Below are 17421 nucleotides of genomic sequence, written 5' to 3'. Positions count from 1 at the left end.
TTATGTGTGCTGGTCTTTGAATTCAAGACACTGAAAGATGTGCAAACTTTAAAATGAAAGTAAGAGGCAAAAGGTCCATGAATCAAGGTAAATTGCAAGTGGTTAAACAGGAGATGGTAAGAGTGAACATTGACAGTTTAGTAATCAGTGAACTAAAATGGATGGGAGTGGGAGAATTTAATTCAGATGACTATTATATCTACTACTGTGGGCAAGAATCCCTTAGAAGAAATGGAGAAGCCCTCAGAGTCAACAAAAGAGTCCGAAATGCAGTACTTGGGTGTAATCTCAAAAACGACAAAATGATCTCAGTTCATTTCCAAGGCAAACCATTCAGTATCACAGTAATCCGTTTATGCCCCAACCACTAAGGCCAAAGAAGTTGAAATTGAATGGTTCTATGAATACCTACAAGACCTTCTAGAACTAACACCCAAAAAAGATGTCCTTTTTATCACAGGGAACTGGAATGCAAAAGTAGGAAGTAAAGAGATACCTGGAGTAACAGGCAAGTTTCGCCTTGGAGTACAAAATGAAGCAGGGCAAAGGCTAACAGACTTTTGCCAAGAGAACGCAGTGGTCATAGCGAACACTCTCTTCCAATAACACAAGAGATGACTCTACACATGGACATCACCAGATGGGCAATATTGAAATCAAATTGATTATATTCCTTGCAACCGAAGATGGAGAAGCTCTATAGAGTCAGCAAAAACAAGACTGGGAGCTGACTGTGGCTCAGATCATGAACTTCTTATTGCAAAATTCAGACTTAAATTGAAGAAAGTAGGGAAAACCACTAGACCATTCAGGTATGACCTAAATCAAATCCCTTACGATTATACACTGGAAGTGACAAACAGATTCGAGGGATCAGATCTGATAGACAGAGTACCTGAAGAACTATGGACAGAGGTTCATGACATTGTACAGGAGGCAGTGATGAAAGCCATCCCCAAGAAAAAGAAATGCAAAAAGGCAAAATGGTTGCCTGAGGAGGCCTTACAAATAGCTGAGAAAAGAAGAGAGACAAAAGGCTAAGAAGAAAAGGAAAGAAACACCCATCTAAATGCAGAGTTCTAAAGAACAGCCAAGAGAGATAAGAAAGCCTTCCTAGTGAACAGTCCAAAGAAATAGAGGAAAACAACAGAATAGGAAAGACTAGTGAGAGATACCAAGGGAACATTTCATGCAAAGATGAGCACAATAAAGGACAGAAATGGTATGGATCTAACAGAAGCAGAACACACTGCGAAGAGGTGGCAAGAATACACAGAAGAACTATACAAAAAAGATCTTCATGACCCAGATAACCACAATGGTGTGACCACTCACCTAGAGACAGACATCCTGGAATGTGAAGTCAAGTGGGCCTTAGGAAGCATCACTACAAAGCTAGTGGAAGTGATGGAATTCCAGCTGAGCTACTTCAAATTCTAAAAGATGATGCTGTGAAAGTGATGTACTCAATATGCCAGCAAATTTGGAAAACTCAGCAGTGGCCACAGGACTGGAAAAGGTCAGTTTTCATTCCAATCGCAAAGAAGGGCAATGCCAAAGAACGTTCAAACTACCACACAATTGCACTCATCTCACACACTAGCAAAGTAATGCTCGAAATTCTCTTCAACAGTACATGAACTGAGAACTCCCAGATGTTCAAGCTGGATTTAGAAAGGCAGAAGAACTAGAGAACAAATTGCCAAATTTGTCTAACTGTTGGATCATAGAAAAGGCAAGAGAATTCCAGAAAAACATCTACCTCTGCTTTATTGATTACACTGAAGTCTTTGACTGTGTGGATCACAATAAACTGTGGGAAATTCTTAAAGACATGGGAATACCAAAGCACCTTTTGCCTCCTGCAAAATCTGTATACAGGTCAAGAGGCAATGGTTAGAACTGGACATGGAACAACAGACTGGCTCAAAACTGGGAAAGGAGTATGTCAAGGCCATATACTGTCACCTTGCTTATTTAACTTATATGCAGAGTACATCATGTGAAATGTCAGGGTGGATGAAGCACAAGCTGGAATCAAGATCTCTGGCAGAAATATCAATAATCTCAGATATGTAGACAACACCACCCTTATGGCAGAAAGCAAAGAACTAAACAGCCTCTTGATTTGGCCACCTGACGCGAAGAGCTGCCTCATTGGAAAAAAACCCTGCTGCTGGGAAAGACAGAACGCAGGAGGAAAAGGGACACAGAGGACGAGATGGTTGGAATGCATCATTGACTCAATGGACATGAGTCTGAGCAGGCTCCGGGAGTTGGTAAGGAACAGGGAGGTCTGGCGTGCTGCAGTCCATGGGGTCGCAAAGAGTCTGACATTACTGAGTGACTGAACAACAAGAACAACAGCCAAAGAAGTTCACTGAAGTGAGGCTGGGAAGAAATGCTGGACAGGGTCTAATACTCTGATAAATAAAATAGAACCCAATCTCCCAGTCCCACCCACCCACAGTGAAGAAAAATAAATGAACAAGATCTGTTTGCATCGAAGAAGGGGAAGCAACTTTCCTCTTAATCAGCTTCTCCTCTTTGAAGAGCTTCCTCTCAGGACAGAACAGAAATCCCACACCTGCACAAGAGAAGAAAGACAAAGGTACCAAGTACATCTCACATGAAGTACATGTGCCTCAGTTTCCCCGGGATGCCAACTGATACTGAGGAGAACAAGGGGCATTTGTCCAGGGAATACATTTGTGGAGTGGTCATTTCTGGGAAATGCCTATAGATCAAAACTCACAAAGCTCAACACTGTTAGTTTCTATCGTGTCCCTCAGGTTGCCAAGGTCTGAATTCACTGTCACTAACCCTGGGCTCTCTTCTTGCCTCTGCACCTCCTCGGGTGGCAGTGAGGATTGCCACCATCCGGTTAGTGTCACCTGTCAGACAGAAACAGCTTCAGAAACTTCACAAGACTTTTGAAAGAGGAAGATGAGACAGAGCAAGAAAAGCATTAAGAATACGTGTCAGCGCTCACAGACTTAGATTAACGAATTTATGGCTGTTGGTGAGAAGGGACAGTTGGGAAGATCATGTATGGACGGTTATACTAAAATGGATAACCAACAAGGACCTACCATACAGCACATGGAACTCTGCTCAGTGTTATGTGGAAGCATGGATAGGAGGGAAGTTTGGGGGAGAAAGGATATATGTATATGTATGGCTGAGTCCCTTTGCTGTCCACCTGAAATTACCACAATATTGTTAATCGGTTCTACCCCAATACAAAATAAAAAGTTTAAAGGTTGGGGGGGAAAAAAGAGTAAGTCTCAATAAACAGTTGCTGTTCTTGCAACTGCTATTTATTTGTACTTAGTGTCTGACGTAGGGACATGGCCATGCTTCTTCCGAAACTGTCTTCCTGCTTCGAAGCCTGGTGACCAGCTTATGGCATGTACCTGACAAAGACTTGTTGTGGAAATGAACAAACGTGTAATGAATGAGGTGCTAAACACCCAGGCTTACTGATAAGTTTAAACCGAACCATGTCAGGCACTGCATGTTGGTAAATGTGTACTTTTTAACACAGAAAAAAGCTGTTAAATTTGGAAAATAACACTATGACTGTGGGTGGGTGAAAAGGAGAGAGAAAAATTTTTACTTTCCATTGGAACTTTTCTATACTGCTTGACTTTTTCAATCAAGAACATGTATTACTTCTATAGCCCTATATTTTCTACATCAACAGGGGTTATGTAGACAGGGGTTACATAACATATAACATATGATATAGTATCTATATCAACAGGGGCTACATAAATGGTAGGCAAATTCTATCTTTCTAACTTTTTACTTATGTTAGAATTTAAAGGAAATGTAAAAAAAAAAAATTTTTTTCTTTTTAATTTTTAGCCTCACCCCACAGCATGTGGGACCTTGGGTCCCCAGCCAGGGATCTAACCCATACCTCCAGCATTAGAAGGCAGAACCACTGGGGAAGTCCCCAAAATGTAAATATTTTATAAGATTTTTTTTTTAAACCTCATACTGTTCTATGAACCTCAAATTATTCCCATATCTTAGGCCAGAAGATGAAACCCAGCTGCTAACAGGGCAATTTAGGCTTATGCCATTTTTTAAAATTTGGAATTAGTTGCTGGTTTTAAGATTTTTTTTTTAATGTGGATCATTTTTAAAGTCTTTATTGAATTTGTTGCAATATTGCTTCTGCTTTATGTTTTGATTTTTGGGGGCCACAAAGCATGTGGGATTTAGCTCCCCAACCAGGGATTGAACCAGCAGCCCCTACACTGAAAGGTGAAGTCTTAACCACTGGACCGCCAGGGAAGTCCCCCAGTTGCTGACTTTAGAAATTCAGAAATTTCAAATGAAAATAGGATTCATCACTTCTCTTTAAAAAGGGATAGTGTGGCAACATCAGGCCTGTCACAGCGGAAGAACTTCTGCTCACTAGCCTTGGCGTCTTCACCTGCCCACCTCATTCACCGATGGTATCCGCTTGTCCCTACCAGATCCACGAGTGCCAACACCTCCCATTCACAAAGTCCTCCCTCCTCTCCCTGCCAAAGGATGCCTCACCAAAGCCAAAGAGGACAGGATCTGCCCAAGACTGGATTATTACTTACTTATACTTATAATCAACAATCTGGACCTCAAATGTAGATACTGTTTTCAGTGCATTTACAAGCTGGGGGAAAAAAGAAATATATTTAGAATTTCTTTTCCTTCCTTCTCTTCAGTTTTATTTACCTTAAAGTCCCCAAATTTCTTATTTTTCATGTAAAGTTATGTTTCAAGTATTAAATCCCCTTTGTATTTTCATACAAATATGTTTCAGTTTTAAACCTTAACTGAATTCAAGTACAGGCTCCACCTCTGCATTTTAGGGAGGAACACACCACCTTCCTAAAATTGCTCTGCACTGGGCTGCTATGAGGATGAAAGGAGAAAATTCATAAAAGTAAACGGCTTGTCATAGACAAGCTAGACACACATGAAATGTTATCTTTTAGCTACTGTTATTCTAATAGTTCGGAGAAGGTGACGGCACCCCACTCTTGCCTGGAAAATTCCATGGACGGAGGGGCCTGGTAGGCTGCAATCCATGGGGTCGCTAAGAGTCGGGCACAACTGAGCGACTTTACTTTCACTTTTCACTTTCATGCATTCGAGAAGGAAATGGCAAGCCACTCTAGTGTTCTTGCCTGGAGAATCCCAAGGACAGGGGAGCCTGGTGGGCTGCCGTCTATGGGGTTGCACAGTTGGACATGACTGAAGTGACTCAGCAGCAGCAGCAGCATTCTAATAGTTAGTCCCTCAACTTTCAATGTACATTCACTGGGCACCGACTTTGTTTCAGAATTTTCTTCCTACCCACTATATCATTTCAGACAAACACCTAGTGCTTGGAACCTCATCTACCAAAAATACTAAATTCCTGGCAGAAAAAAATTTCAACATCTCTACATAGATAAACAACAATACTTTTAGCAAAGAGAAAACAACTAAGCTCAATTCATCATCACATCAAAAGCATCACCATGGTTCTCTAGGTCCCTCACAAATAAGCTATCTTAACCCAACACCACGGATCACTGCTTTTCAGAAGCATTTTGTATTTGTATCCTGCTCTCTCATGTGTACACTTTGATTGCAACAACAACAGGTACAGAAGCATCACTGACTCTGCACTGAAATCATGCTGGCATTTCCAAGTGCTTTAGGTATATGTCACTTCCTGCTCACAAATACCATACCAAGGAAGTATTATATTATACACATTTCATAAATGATGTACTGAAGTCTTAGAGAAGGTAAACAACTTTGCCAGGATCTCCCATATAGCAAATGGCAGGGCCAAAACTAAATCTAGGTCATCTGACCCCAGAACCTGTGTTCTTGGCTAGTGCACTTCCACTCTATCGCTCATAAAAAGCAACAGGCAGTGGCCCAAATCCAATCCCATCCCCTATCACACACTCACAGAGTTATAAAGTAGAAGTTTCTCTCACTGGACAGTCCCTGGATGCCCACAGATACACTGTTTATAGCAAGTATTGAAGAAGTGAGGAGAGATTAGAATTCCACTTTTCGGGGGAGAATTAATCAGAGGGCATGAGCCCCTGTCTTGTAATGAGATGGGCCTACCTAAAAGGAGTCACATGTCTCCAAGGATCCCTAAGGAAGCATGCTCTTTTCCATGATTTTTAGTCAGACCAGAGACATGGCCATACCCCTTCCGGAATGACTGTTGTAACCTTGAGTCTGGGCAAGACTGCATGAACCATCATTTAATCAGGGTATCTAGGTTTTGTTGGAGAAGGCAATGGCACCCCACTCCAGTACTCTTGCCTGGAAAATCCCATGGATGGAGGAGCTTGGTGGGCTGCAGTCCATGGGGTTGCTAAGAGTCAGACACGATTGAGTAACTTCACTTTCACTTTTCACTTTCATGCATTGGAGAAGGAAATGGCAACCCACTCCAGTGTTCTTGCCTGGAGAATCCCAGGGACAGCAGAGCCTGGTAGGCTGCTGTCTCTGGGGTCGCACAGAGTCGGACACGACTGAAGCGACTTAGCAGCAGCAGCAGCAGCAGGAGGTTTTGTTATCTATTCACGAGTCAAGGAAAAGGAAAAAGTAATTTCTTCTCTGTCTGGGAGTTACCTTTCCCAGTGACACCAAGCCTGGGAACAAAGCAACCAGTTGGGCACATGATGGCTTGGGGTTGGAGCTGAATGACCAAATCCTGCCTTAGGGCAAGGGCATCCAGGCGACCTGAGGGGCTGGATGTGAGAACACGGACAGCTGCAGTGCAGCACCCACTGGTGGAACCTTTCCACTGGACTTCGCTCCAGCAGTTGACCGACAGACAGGGAAGGAAAGTGGTTAGCCTCCTCCCAGGTGAAGCTGGGTTACAGCTATGGAGTGTTCTCTGCCTATGAAGTAGACTCCTTTCCCTCCCCGACCCCACCCCGTTACTCTGCTCACCAGCTGGGTGAACTTGGGCATGTTTTTTTAACCTCCAAGGTTCAGTGTTCTCGTTTAGAATGGAGAATAATAATAAAATACTGATATTATTGGTCTGCTGGGAGAGTTGAAGGACAGGCAGAGGGAACATGTGCTTGGCATATACCTGCATCCAAAACGTGTTACCTTACCAATAAGTACTACTCATCTGCCTATTAATGATGCATCTCAGTGCATTACTTTATACATTTTTATTTCCAGGTCTTTAAAACATACATACACACGCTGTTCATTTCTTCCATCCACAGAGTTTACAATCGATGCCTCATTACACCATATGTTCATGTCCTCCATAATCCATATGTGTCTCGAGAAGAGATGCTAATTACACAATTTGAATCAGCCTCTTAGGCATCCAAATTAACTTGTGCCAAACATTTTACCCATCAAAAGCTGCCCCCAAATTCCCTCCCATCTCAAGTCCACTGAAGTGCTTAGGCTAACAGTCCAGGAGTTCATGCCTGATTCTCACTACCTCTCCTGGCCTCACCGAGGCTGTAACTTTACACTCCCACAAGCAGTGTCATAGGCTCTGTCTCCAAGATATATCCTGAAACCATTTATCTTGTCATCCCTCCTGTCCTCCCCTTCATCTAAGCTCTTATCGGGACAACAGCTCTTAATCAATCTCCCTGCACCTATTCTTGCAGCCAGAGTGATTTACAAATAAATAAAGAAGTAGGTTTCATGCCTATTTGCTACCATGACAAATTACTACACACTTATCATCTTAAAACAACACAATTTATCCTCTTACAGTTCTGTAGCACAGAAATTTGACACACAGAGACAGAAGTCTCAGTGGGATGAAATCGAAGTGTACGCAGTGCTATACTCCTTGTGGAATCTCTAGGGGATAATCCTTGTCTTTTCCGGACATCTAGAAACCTTACTATTGCAAGCACATTGCCCTGTCCTGCTGTTGCAGGGAGCCTTCCATTGCAATCTTGTTGAAATTAAGTATAAGTTTTGAATTGATGTTGTTGAAATGAGTCAGGAAGCATAAGAGGGGAACAATTTCTAAGATGCTCATGAAAAGGATAAGGACTTTCCAACTTCATCTGCTGCTGGAGGCCACAGTCTTGCCACACTCCATCTACCATCTGCCCAAAGATATTCTCCCATTGCTCAGCTGCTAGTTTGTTCAGAGACAAAATGTTTGGCAATCCACTGCAGCAGAGGCAGGACTCGGGCAGTTTTGTCTCTGTTTCCACTCTGAGTTAGTGCAGAGGAACGTCTATAGTAAGGCAGAGCTCATTTAGTAATGTCTGGTTTGATGATTTCCAGTAAAAATCTAATAAATGAACTGGGTGTAATCATCAAAATATTCTAAAAGCTAATAATTTCAAACCAAAGCATTTAGTAGGGTATGAAAAAAAAAAAACAAAGCACATTACTGATAGGAAGTTAAATTCAATATGTCACTGTTAAAAATGCATACCAAAAACTGACCTCATTTTGGTTCAGTATTTTCCGATACTCTGTGCTCCGTGCGAGAATGGTCACTCGAATTTTTCCACCCTGTGAAAAAGGCAAAATATTGCTGTTATGCCTGGACAGACAAATAAATAAAATTTAAAATGGGATTTTCACCAAGAGATAAAACTCAATAAGGACAGCTTTATGGGACTCTTTTTTTTCCTTTTAGCCTGATTTCTTCACAGTTCTTCCAGGGGTTAAAAATGTACTCACTTTAGCCACAGAAGGCAAAACGCATTCATTATACTACTTTTGTTTGAGTATATTTGGGGGCAGAGGATGCGTGGACTGGGTGGGAGCTTGGGAGAGGAAGGGGAGAGACAGGGAAAGGAAAAGGAAAAAAAAGTACATTCTTCCACTATCTCTTAGTTTATCAAAATTTCCTAGGTTGTTGACATCTGATTTCAAATTACTCCAGGTCAGAATTTCTGGTTAACCCAGAAAACACTGTCTGCTGATGATCTTTTTCTGTAAAGATGATACTGACTTTTATCAGGGGGTGAGAAGTCCAGCCTACCTCAGAAACCATAATGCAGCCATTACCTTGGGACCCTCTTGTGTGATGTTCAGTCTGTGCAGTACATGCTGGGAAAATGCCCTGAATAACCCAGTATTTTGACACCCAGAGATCTACAATAAAAAACAATATTTCCTATTACAATGAGTAATTTCTGCATTACTATTTAAGATGTTCTCAAGTTATACATAAGTACTATCTTAATGGCCATCATCAAAAAATCTACAAACAATAAATGCTGGAGAGGATATGGAGAAAACGAGGCCCCCCTACACTGTGGGTGAGAATGTGAACTGATACAGTCATTGTGGAAATCGGTATGACGATACCTTGAAAAACTAGCAATAAATCTAGCATCAATTCAGTTCAGTCGCTCAGTCCGACTCTTTGCCACCCCATGGACTGCAGCATGCCAGCCTTCCCTCTCCGTCATCAACTTCCAGAGCTTGCTCAGACTCATGTCCATCAAGTCGGTGATGCCATCCAACCAACTCATCCTCCATCATCCCCTTCTCCTACCGCCTTCAATCTTTCCCAGAATCGGGTCTTTTCAAATGAGTCAGTTCTTTGCATCAGGTAGCCAAAGTATTGAAGCTTCAGCATCAGTTCCTCCAAAGAATATTCACCCATTCCAGTCCATTTTAGTTCACTGATTTCTAAAATGTCAGTGTTCACTCTTGCCATCTCCTTTTTGACCACTTCTAATTTACCATTGATTCACGGACCTAACATTCCAGGTTCCTATGCAATATTGCTCTTTACAGCATTGGAATTTACTTCCATCACCAGTCTGGGTCTAGGTCATCTACCATATGACCTAGCAATCCCACTACTGGGCATATACCCTGAGAAAACCACAATTCTAAAAAGACACATATACCCCAATGTTCACAGTGGCAATATCTATAATAGCCAAAGCATGGAAGCAATCTAAATGTCCATCAACAAATGAATGGATAAAGATGGGGTACATACATACAATGGAGTGAAAAGGAAACATATGAGTCTGCTGTAGTAAGGTGGATGAATCTAGAGCCTCTTACACAGAATGAAGTCAGTCAGAAAAAACAAGTATCAAATATTAACGGATATATGGAATCTAGAAAAATGGTACTGATAAACCTAGTAGAGAATGGACTTGTAGACACACCAGGGGAAGGTGAGAGTGGTATGAATTGGGAAAGCAGCAATGACATACAGTCACTATCACGTGTAAAATAGACAGTTAGTGGGAAGTTGCTATATAACACAGGGAGCCCAGTCTGGCACTCTGTGATGACCTAGAAGGGTGGGATAAGGGGAGGGGAGGGAGGCTCAAGAGGGAGGGGATGTGTATATATATATGACTCTGTGTGTGTGTGTGTGCACATATATATATATGTATATATATATATATATAATTATGACTGATTCACATTGTCGTGTGGCAAAAACCAATACAACATTGTAAAGCAAATTTCCACCAATTAAAAAATTTTTTTTCATTTTTTCTTTTAAATGTTATCTTAAAATCCACCAAGAATCAATTCTCTGAACATGACTGTCAACCACAGATGACATGCTTACCAGAGGGGTGTTATAGAACAGCCCGTATCTCATCCGAGGAAGTAAGGAAAAAATAGCTTCTTTAAAACATACCTAAGAATGGAGATATTTTGAAAGGTAAGAGAATTACAATCTGCATCCTTCACACTAAAATAGCAATTTTTTAATAGAAAAAATTAATGCCTATTTTGCATTAAAATATTTTGATTAGCTAATTATTTCAATCAAATGGCATTCATATTTTCAGAAAAGTTATGGGGAAAAGTTTTTAAAAGCTACGTGGTTAAAATAATCATGATGATTCTAGTTATTACAGAGAAACTAAGGAGTTAGAAATCAATGATAATAGCTCATAGAAACCCAGATTAAATATTTATTTGATGACTGAGTCATTGATAATGACAGTTATTTACAGGCATTTCAGTAAAGCTTCCAGTACCCTTTTGGAGTCATAAGTTTTCAAATGTATAACATCATAATCAGTAAATGCTTTCCACGTGTCGGAGAATAGGTCACCATATCCATAGGAGCTCTGAAAGTGGAAACAAAGTAAGTTAGGGAATGTGGCTAAACCTGGCTTTTCAAAAACATCAGAAAATACCTGAATTAGCTTGTTAGTGAACCAACAACCTGAAACACCGTTCATAAAATCCACAGAAGAAAAATGGATTTTTCCATTGGGAAAAATGGACTTGCCTGAGCAAGTCCCTAATTTGATGTAATAGCATCAGAAATAATCATCATAATTATAATCTCAGTCTGCTAAAAATGTTTTGTTTTCTCACCCTAGCCCTTTTTATTCTCATGTCCTTGAAACTGGAATAATTGTGGGGGGTTTTTTTTCTGTGAATTCTCTATGCAAACTATACAACACATAGACACATCACCTTTTGTACACACCAGAGCATGCACAGGGAGCAAAACTCATCAGAGCAGACAGAATGCACTTTTAGAAAGAAATCTGAGCGCTTATGGAATCTAGAAACATGGTACTGATGATCCTGTTTACAGAGAAGAAAAGGAGATGCAGACGTAGAGGAAGGACTGGTAGACACAGCAGGGGAAGAGAGGGTAGGACAAATTGAAAAAGGAGCAGACATACATGCACTATCATATGTAAAACAGTACCTAGTGGGAAGCCGCTATATAACACAGGGAGCCTAGCCTGGCACTCTGTGATGACCGAGAGGGGTGGGATGTCAGGGAGATGGAGGCTCAAGAGGGAGAGGACACACACATGGACGGACACACAAACACACACACACACAGTTATGACTGATTCATGTTAACGTATGGCACCACAACATTGCAAAGCAATTATCCTCCAAGGGAAAAAAAAAAAAATCTGAGAGTAAGAAAATGCTTTGAAAGTTTTAACATTAAAAATATAATGTTAGTAACTCTAGGAAATGATCTCCCTATTGATTAATGAGTAATATTTGATAATTCCCTTTGACATTACTAAGAGTAATGACAAGAGTATCTTGTATACTTCCTACATCCCAGCACTGTTTTAAGAACTTGATGTTATTAACACATTAAACCACTGCACTAACTTCATGAGTGAGGGAATACCATTATCCCTATTTTAAAGATGAGGAAACTGAGACAAAGTTAAAGTAACCCGCCTCAACTGTAGAGCTGCTGGGATTACAGAGCTGGGATTAAATCCAGCCTCATTGGTTCCAGACTCCATATGTGTAACCTCCATATGTGTATATGGCAGAACTAGTTCTTTCTGGACACTTACCAAATGCATTTCATTTTTGAAAAGTAGACATTAATTACTACTCCATCAGCTGAAGGAAGTAGGTCAATTTATAGCAAAATGGTAGAATTTAGATGGAAAAACTCAGCCAAAAGAAATAAGAAATACATACTGTAGGGTTACATTCAAGGTCTCCAGCTGGTTACACATGATGTTCATTATGCCCATGTCTTTTTATCTTTACAGCATTCTTTTTTTCAGATTTTGAAAATTTTATGCTGCACATATTAGAGTCATTTCAAAGGTATTGAGAACTGTTAGATGTGATGATAAAAAATAAAAATTCTTTCCTTCAATGGGTCTCTGGTGCTGTTCTAATAAAGGCCCTTCTCAACACCATCAAAAATTACATGTTCCCGTTTTGGTTCAATAATATACATAAAGGGTAATTAAAGAAGTGATTCTAGGCAGTTTCCTGAGCTAAAATACTTGTGATGAAATAAGATGAAATAAGGAAAATTTAATAATAAAATACAGTGATCCTGACTGGTCCCTTTTCCGAGATGGCATGTGTTATTCAGTAATAACCACCTCGAGAAGCTTCTTTTTCCACATCCCTCAAATTCAAATGATTTGCCACAGAGGAAGGAGGGACTTTTCCAGTCTTATGTTGAAGAATATTTGTACAGTCTTAAGATGACATAAAATTTCCTCCTGTGTATATCTCAAACATAAGACAATCTATGACTTAGAAATTCCCCTTATAGGAATCTGCCCTTCAGAAATTCTAGGATGACTGTGTAAAGATACATGTATATGAAAAAGATGTTCAGGACAGAATTTCTGTAAAGAGCAAAGAACTGGAAACAAATTAAATGTGACCACAGTAGGGGCAGAGGGAAATACATGAACTAAGGCATTCCTGGTGGCTCAGGCAGTTAAGAATCCACCCGCAATGCAGGAGATCCAGGTTCAATCCCTGGGTTGGGAAGATCTCCCCTGGAGGAGGGCATGGCAACCCACTTCAGTATTCTTGCCTGGAGAATCCCATGGACAGAGGTGCCTGGTGGGCTACAGTCCATGGGGTCGAAAAGAGTCAGACACGACTGAGCGATTTCACATTATGTATATATACACATCCTTATGTAAGTCCTTGTTTAAGTGTTGTATAAAGATGTGTTTACATTTATTAAAATAAAGTCTTGCAATGTATTCTCACATATGCTAACCGCAATTAACCTTCAAAGGAAATGGAATTTGAGGAGATACAGGAGACTTTAAAAAAAAAATAAAAACTTTATATACTTCTGGGTTGACCGAACTCATTATAACTTGGTCTTAGTTGTATAATTAAAAATAGTAATAATAAAGCTATAGTACACTTCTCAGCACAAGGAAAGGCGGAAAGCCTGCAGAAAGCTCCCTGGTGCTCCTTTGTAAGAGCAATCCTGCCATGCCCAGAAATGTGTCTGCAGGAGTGTCCCCGGGCGCGTGGCTCCAGGTCAGCAGTTAGACTGCCGAGCTCTGTGCAGGTGAGAAGGGTGGCCCCAGACGCTTCCTTGTGGGGAGAGTCTGTAAACTGACCTGAAGTGCAGCACCGCCAGCTCCCAACTCCTCCTCGGGGCACACGGCTCGTCCAGGGCCACAAAGACTGGTTCCAGGGCAACACCATCCACCACAGGGGGTTCAACTCATGTCAGCCAAGGGTGGCAGAGCTGCTTCCCTCAAGGCCTTCCCAGCAAAAGAGAACCAGGTGGCAGCCACAGGACACCTCACCCACCCACATCCTCCCTACAGGCTTCCAGGGGGTCTCAATTCTGACACAACCTGGTACTTGCCTGTCCTGAGACCCTGACTGAGCCACGAGCAAAGGCCTCTCTGACCAAGAACACAGGTTCTAAACGGATGCACAGAGAGGAGCAGAGGAGGGAGGTCACATCAGGGCGGCCAACTTGCTCGACTGCAAGTACAGGGCAGTCGCGGTCAGGCTGCACTAACACCCTGTGCCCCATTAACTGAGTAACTGGGGAGCCCCGTGGTGGCCACGCACCTTATTCACTCCACCCCAGCAGGCTTAGAGAAGGGGAGAGGCCGTAGAAGCTGGCTCAGTTTAGTTTACTCCACTAGAGGAAGACACGGGAAAGCATGCAATGAGATACAAGGAAGCTTCTGGAAAACTTTCCGTCAACTTAACAAGATCTTCAGGGAAGTACAGGGAGACAAGGAAGCACTGTAGTTGCAAGGCACAGGTCTGGGGACAACTGCTTAGATGGGAACCCTGACTCCACCCTTCACCGACTGTGTTGTCTTATAAATACTAACACCTCAGCTTCCTCATCTATAAAATAAATAAAAACCCTGGCCCACCGACACTTGTGAGCATTATGAGAACATCAGATGTAAATGAAAAATAAAAAAACCACAACAACCCTGAGTTAATCATTCAGAGCTACAGGGAGCCTGTGCATGGGACCTAGAAACCACAATCATATACAAAAAGAGGAAAGAAAGGGACAGCAGATCCCTTTGCTCAGAGAAACATTTCTAAGAAATAGAACCGTACTGGCAGCAAAACTGAAACACAAAAGGGAAGTGAAAACACATGCAAAGAAGGAAAGCAAAAAGTGAGCATTAAGTTGCTGAAAATGTTAGAAACAGTTCTCATCAGGCTTGAAATCAAACTATAGGGCTAGGGAGCCATGATGATGAAACCTCTTGTCACAGCTCTGCTACCAGCCCCTCATCAGCAAAGAAAGTGTTAGCAAAACAGTTCCCCTTTTGCAAGACAACCTGACCTCAGTTCACGGTGCAGCTCTGCCCTCTGGAACTGGACAGCACGCCTCCACCGTGTGCTAGGGGCCATGGCTTGTGATTCTAAAAGACACCTGACGGGTACACTGAGTGTGGAGGGAAGAGAGCTCCTGTAACTGGCTTGCCTCTCGGGATCCTGGTGGTGTGGCCAATGCAGTTGTTTCAGAAGATTCTGGCCCTGGGGGACCTGTACCTGTCCCAGGAGGAATCACATCTCTCTGCGAGGAGTCCTGAGAAGCAGTGCCTAATGCTGCCCTGCCAGCAAGCTGTATTTCCCCTCAACCATCCTTCTCAATAGACTTGGGGTAAGAGGGGGGCCTGTGAGCATCCTGAGCATTGGAATGTCTGGGTGAACCTGAGGTGACTTCTCGGTGGGTGTTCCCACTTCCCAGGTTGGGCAGCCTCTAGCATGCACACTATATACCATGTGTTCTCCAGCTCACTGTCATGGTTACCATTCAGAGCACATGTGTTGTGGATCAGGCGCTGAGACTGTTTGCACATGATATGCTTTATCCTCAAAACGACACTGAAGTAGATACTGTAATTCTCCCATTCTAGAGGTGAGAGTACCAGGGCAACTTTGGGATGACCTTGGCCAGTGGAAGGGCCAGCTATAGGAAAAAAACATGTGAAAGGCAGGCAAAGAAAGAGAAGAGGGAAAAAGATGCACTAAAAACAAATAAGCCCATAGCAGCTGTGATTCAACATGTGTAGCTACATGTAGGCCTAACACTCAGATACATGCGGCGCAACCTGGCACGAAGCAGGAAGCAACCGGGAAGGCGCAGTGAAGCAAAATGGATGGCGATCGCCAGAGGCCAGACTGTAAGCAGAGGCAGGCTCTCCCCACCCAGGGACCACAGTGGAAATGGATGGCGATCACCGAAGCCAGACTGTGAGCAGAGGCAGGCTCTCCCCACCCAGGGACCACAGTGGAAATGGATGGCGATCACCGAAGCCAGACTGTGAGCAGAGGCAGGCTCTCCCCACCCAGGGACCACAGTGGAAACGGATGCCGATCACCGAAGCCAGACTGTGAGCAGAGGCAGGCTCTCCCAACCCAGGGACCACAGTGGAAATGGATGGCGATCACCAGAGGCCAGACTGTGAACAGAGGCAGGCTCTCCCCACCCAAGGACCACAGTGGAAATGGATGGCGATCACCAGAGGCCAGACTGTGAACAGAGGCAGGCTCTCCCCACCCAGGGACCACAGTGTAACAAATGATGATCTTTTATGCTTGTCTCAGAGGCACCCTGAGCTCTACCTCCTCAAAGCATGGAAAGCAAGCTTCTACAACCTCATTCTAAATTTCAAAAACATGTGCATCTTCCCATATGTATCGAGGTTGTAGTTCAGTCACTCAGTCATGTCTGACTCTTTCGCGACCCCATGGACTGTAGCCTGCCAGGATCCTCTGTCCATGGGATTCTCCAGGCAAGAATACTGGAGTGGGCTATCATTCCCTCCTCCAGGGGATCTTCCTGACCCAGGGATCAAACCCACATCTCCTGCATTATCGGGCGGATTCTTTATCACTGAGCCATCAAGGAAGCCCAGCCATGTGTATACCTACACATAAATTCATCCACACAGATGCATTCACACCATCTGCACATGCATGAATATGTATGTGTACATGTGTAAATGTAAGTGCATGCATCTTAGCAAATTCTATTACATAAGATGAGAGTCAAACCAGTACTGAGTAAGGTAAAGACAGCACTAAAGCAGAAAGCCAGTTCTTACCGTGTCCCACATCACAATGTACACGTCTGTGCTAAAGGAATTGTTAACATGCTGGGTAATGTAAAGATTGATGAAATCACAGAAGTGGTGATACATGTTAACACCTAGGATTGAAAGAAAAAAAGAAATTAATGTCCATTAACCCCAAAAGAAACGATTACACAATTTTTATTCTACCCCATCCATTTATAGTATGGTAGACTTTTAGCTGAAATGAATCAGTGGAAAATTAACAATTTTCTAAACATAAAATGATCATACACAAGTTGTCCTCAGTTGACAGATTGATTATGCTCAAACATTCATTTTCAAATCGATCATGTGAAAATTAGGAATGCCTTTCCCTTACACACTAAGAAATAAATGATCACTAAGTTCCCAGAAAAAGTAACAGAAGCTTCTTTAACTCAACATGAGAACTATAGAGCCATTAAGACTAATCACTATTTTTATGATCTTTTATTTTTAAAAATCAATCGATACCTGCTCATGATGGTACTGGCAATGATGGCAACTATTAACATTTTGGTATTTTTTCATTCCTGTCTCTTTTTCTCCTTTTAATCACTACTTATAATATTGCTTCTTAGGGAAACAGTAACCA

The 17421-nt window shown here is 42.2% G+C and overlaps 1 protein-coding gene across 5 annotated transcripts in view; it reads right to left on the bottom strand.

Moving 5' to 3' along the window:
• The window catches only part of EOGT (EGF domain specific O-linked N-acetylglucosamine transferase), a 56177-nt gene that overhangs the window by 21886 nt on the left and 16870 nt on the right, over positions 1 to 17421 (bottom strand). For 4 of the 5 annotated variants that reach the window (XR_011250864.1, XR_011250863.1, XM_069561685.1 and 1 more), the window contains exons 9-14: positions 16818 to 16921; positions 10986 to 11078; positions 10568 to 10639; positions 9028 to 9114; positions 8458 to 8526; positions 4605 to 4666 (exon numbers count right to left, since the gene is read on the bottom strand). Coding sequence is in view for 3 of the 5 variants with exons in the window: in XM_069561685.1 (XP_069417786.1) it covers positions 4605 to 4666; positions 8458 to 8526; positions 9028 to 9114; positions 10568 to 10639; positions 10986 to 11078; positions 16818 to 16921 (487 nt within the window). In the remaining 2 variants the exon portion in view is untranslated. Of the gene's footprint in view, positions 1 to 4604; positions 4667 to 7148; positions 7327 to 8457; positions 8527 to 9027; positions 9115 to 10567; positions 10640 to 10985; positions 11079 to 16817; positions 16922 to 17421 lie in introns of those variants that run through there. The other variant, XM_069561687.1, reaches the window with a different exon arrangement.

This window comes from Ovis canadensis, chromosome 19, assembly GCF_042477335.2.
Source record: "Ovis canadensis isolate MfBH-ARS-UI-01 breed Bighorn chromosome 19, ARS-UI_OviCan_v2, whole genome shotgun sequence".
In the NCBI taxonomy this organism is placed as follows: domain Eukaryota; kingdom Metazoa; phylum Chordata; class Mammalia; order Artiodactyla; family Bovidae; genus Ovis; species Ovis canadensis.
This window is presented reverse-complemented; position numbering and strand designations above follow the sequence as displayed.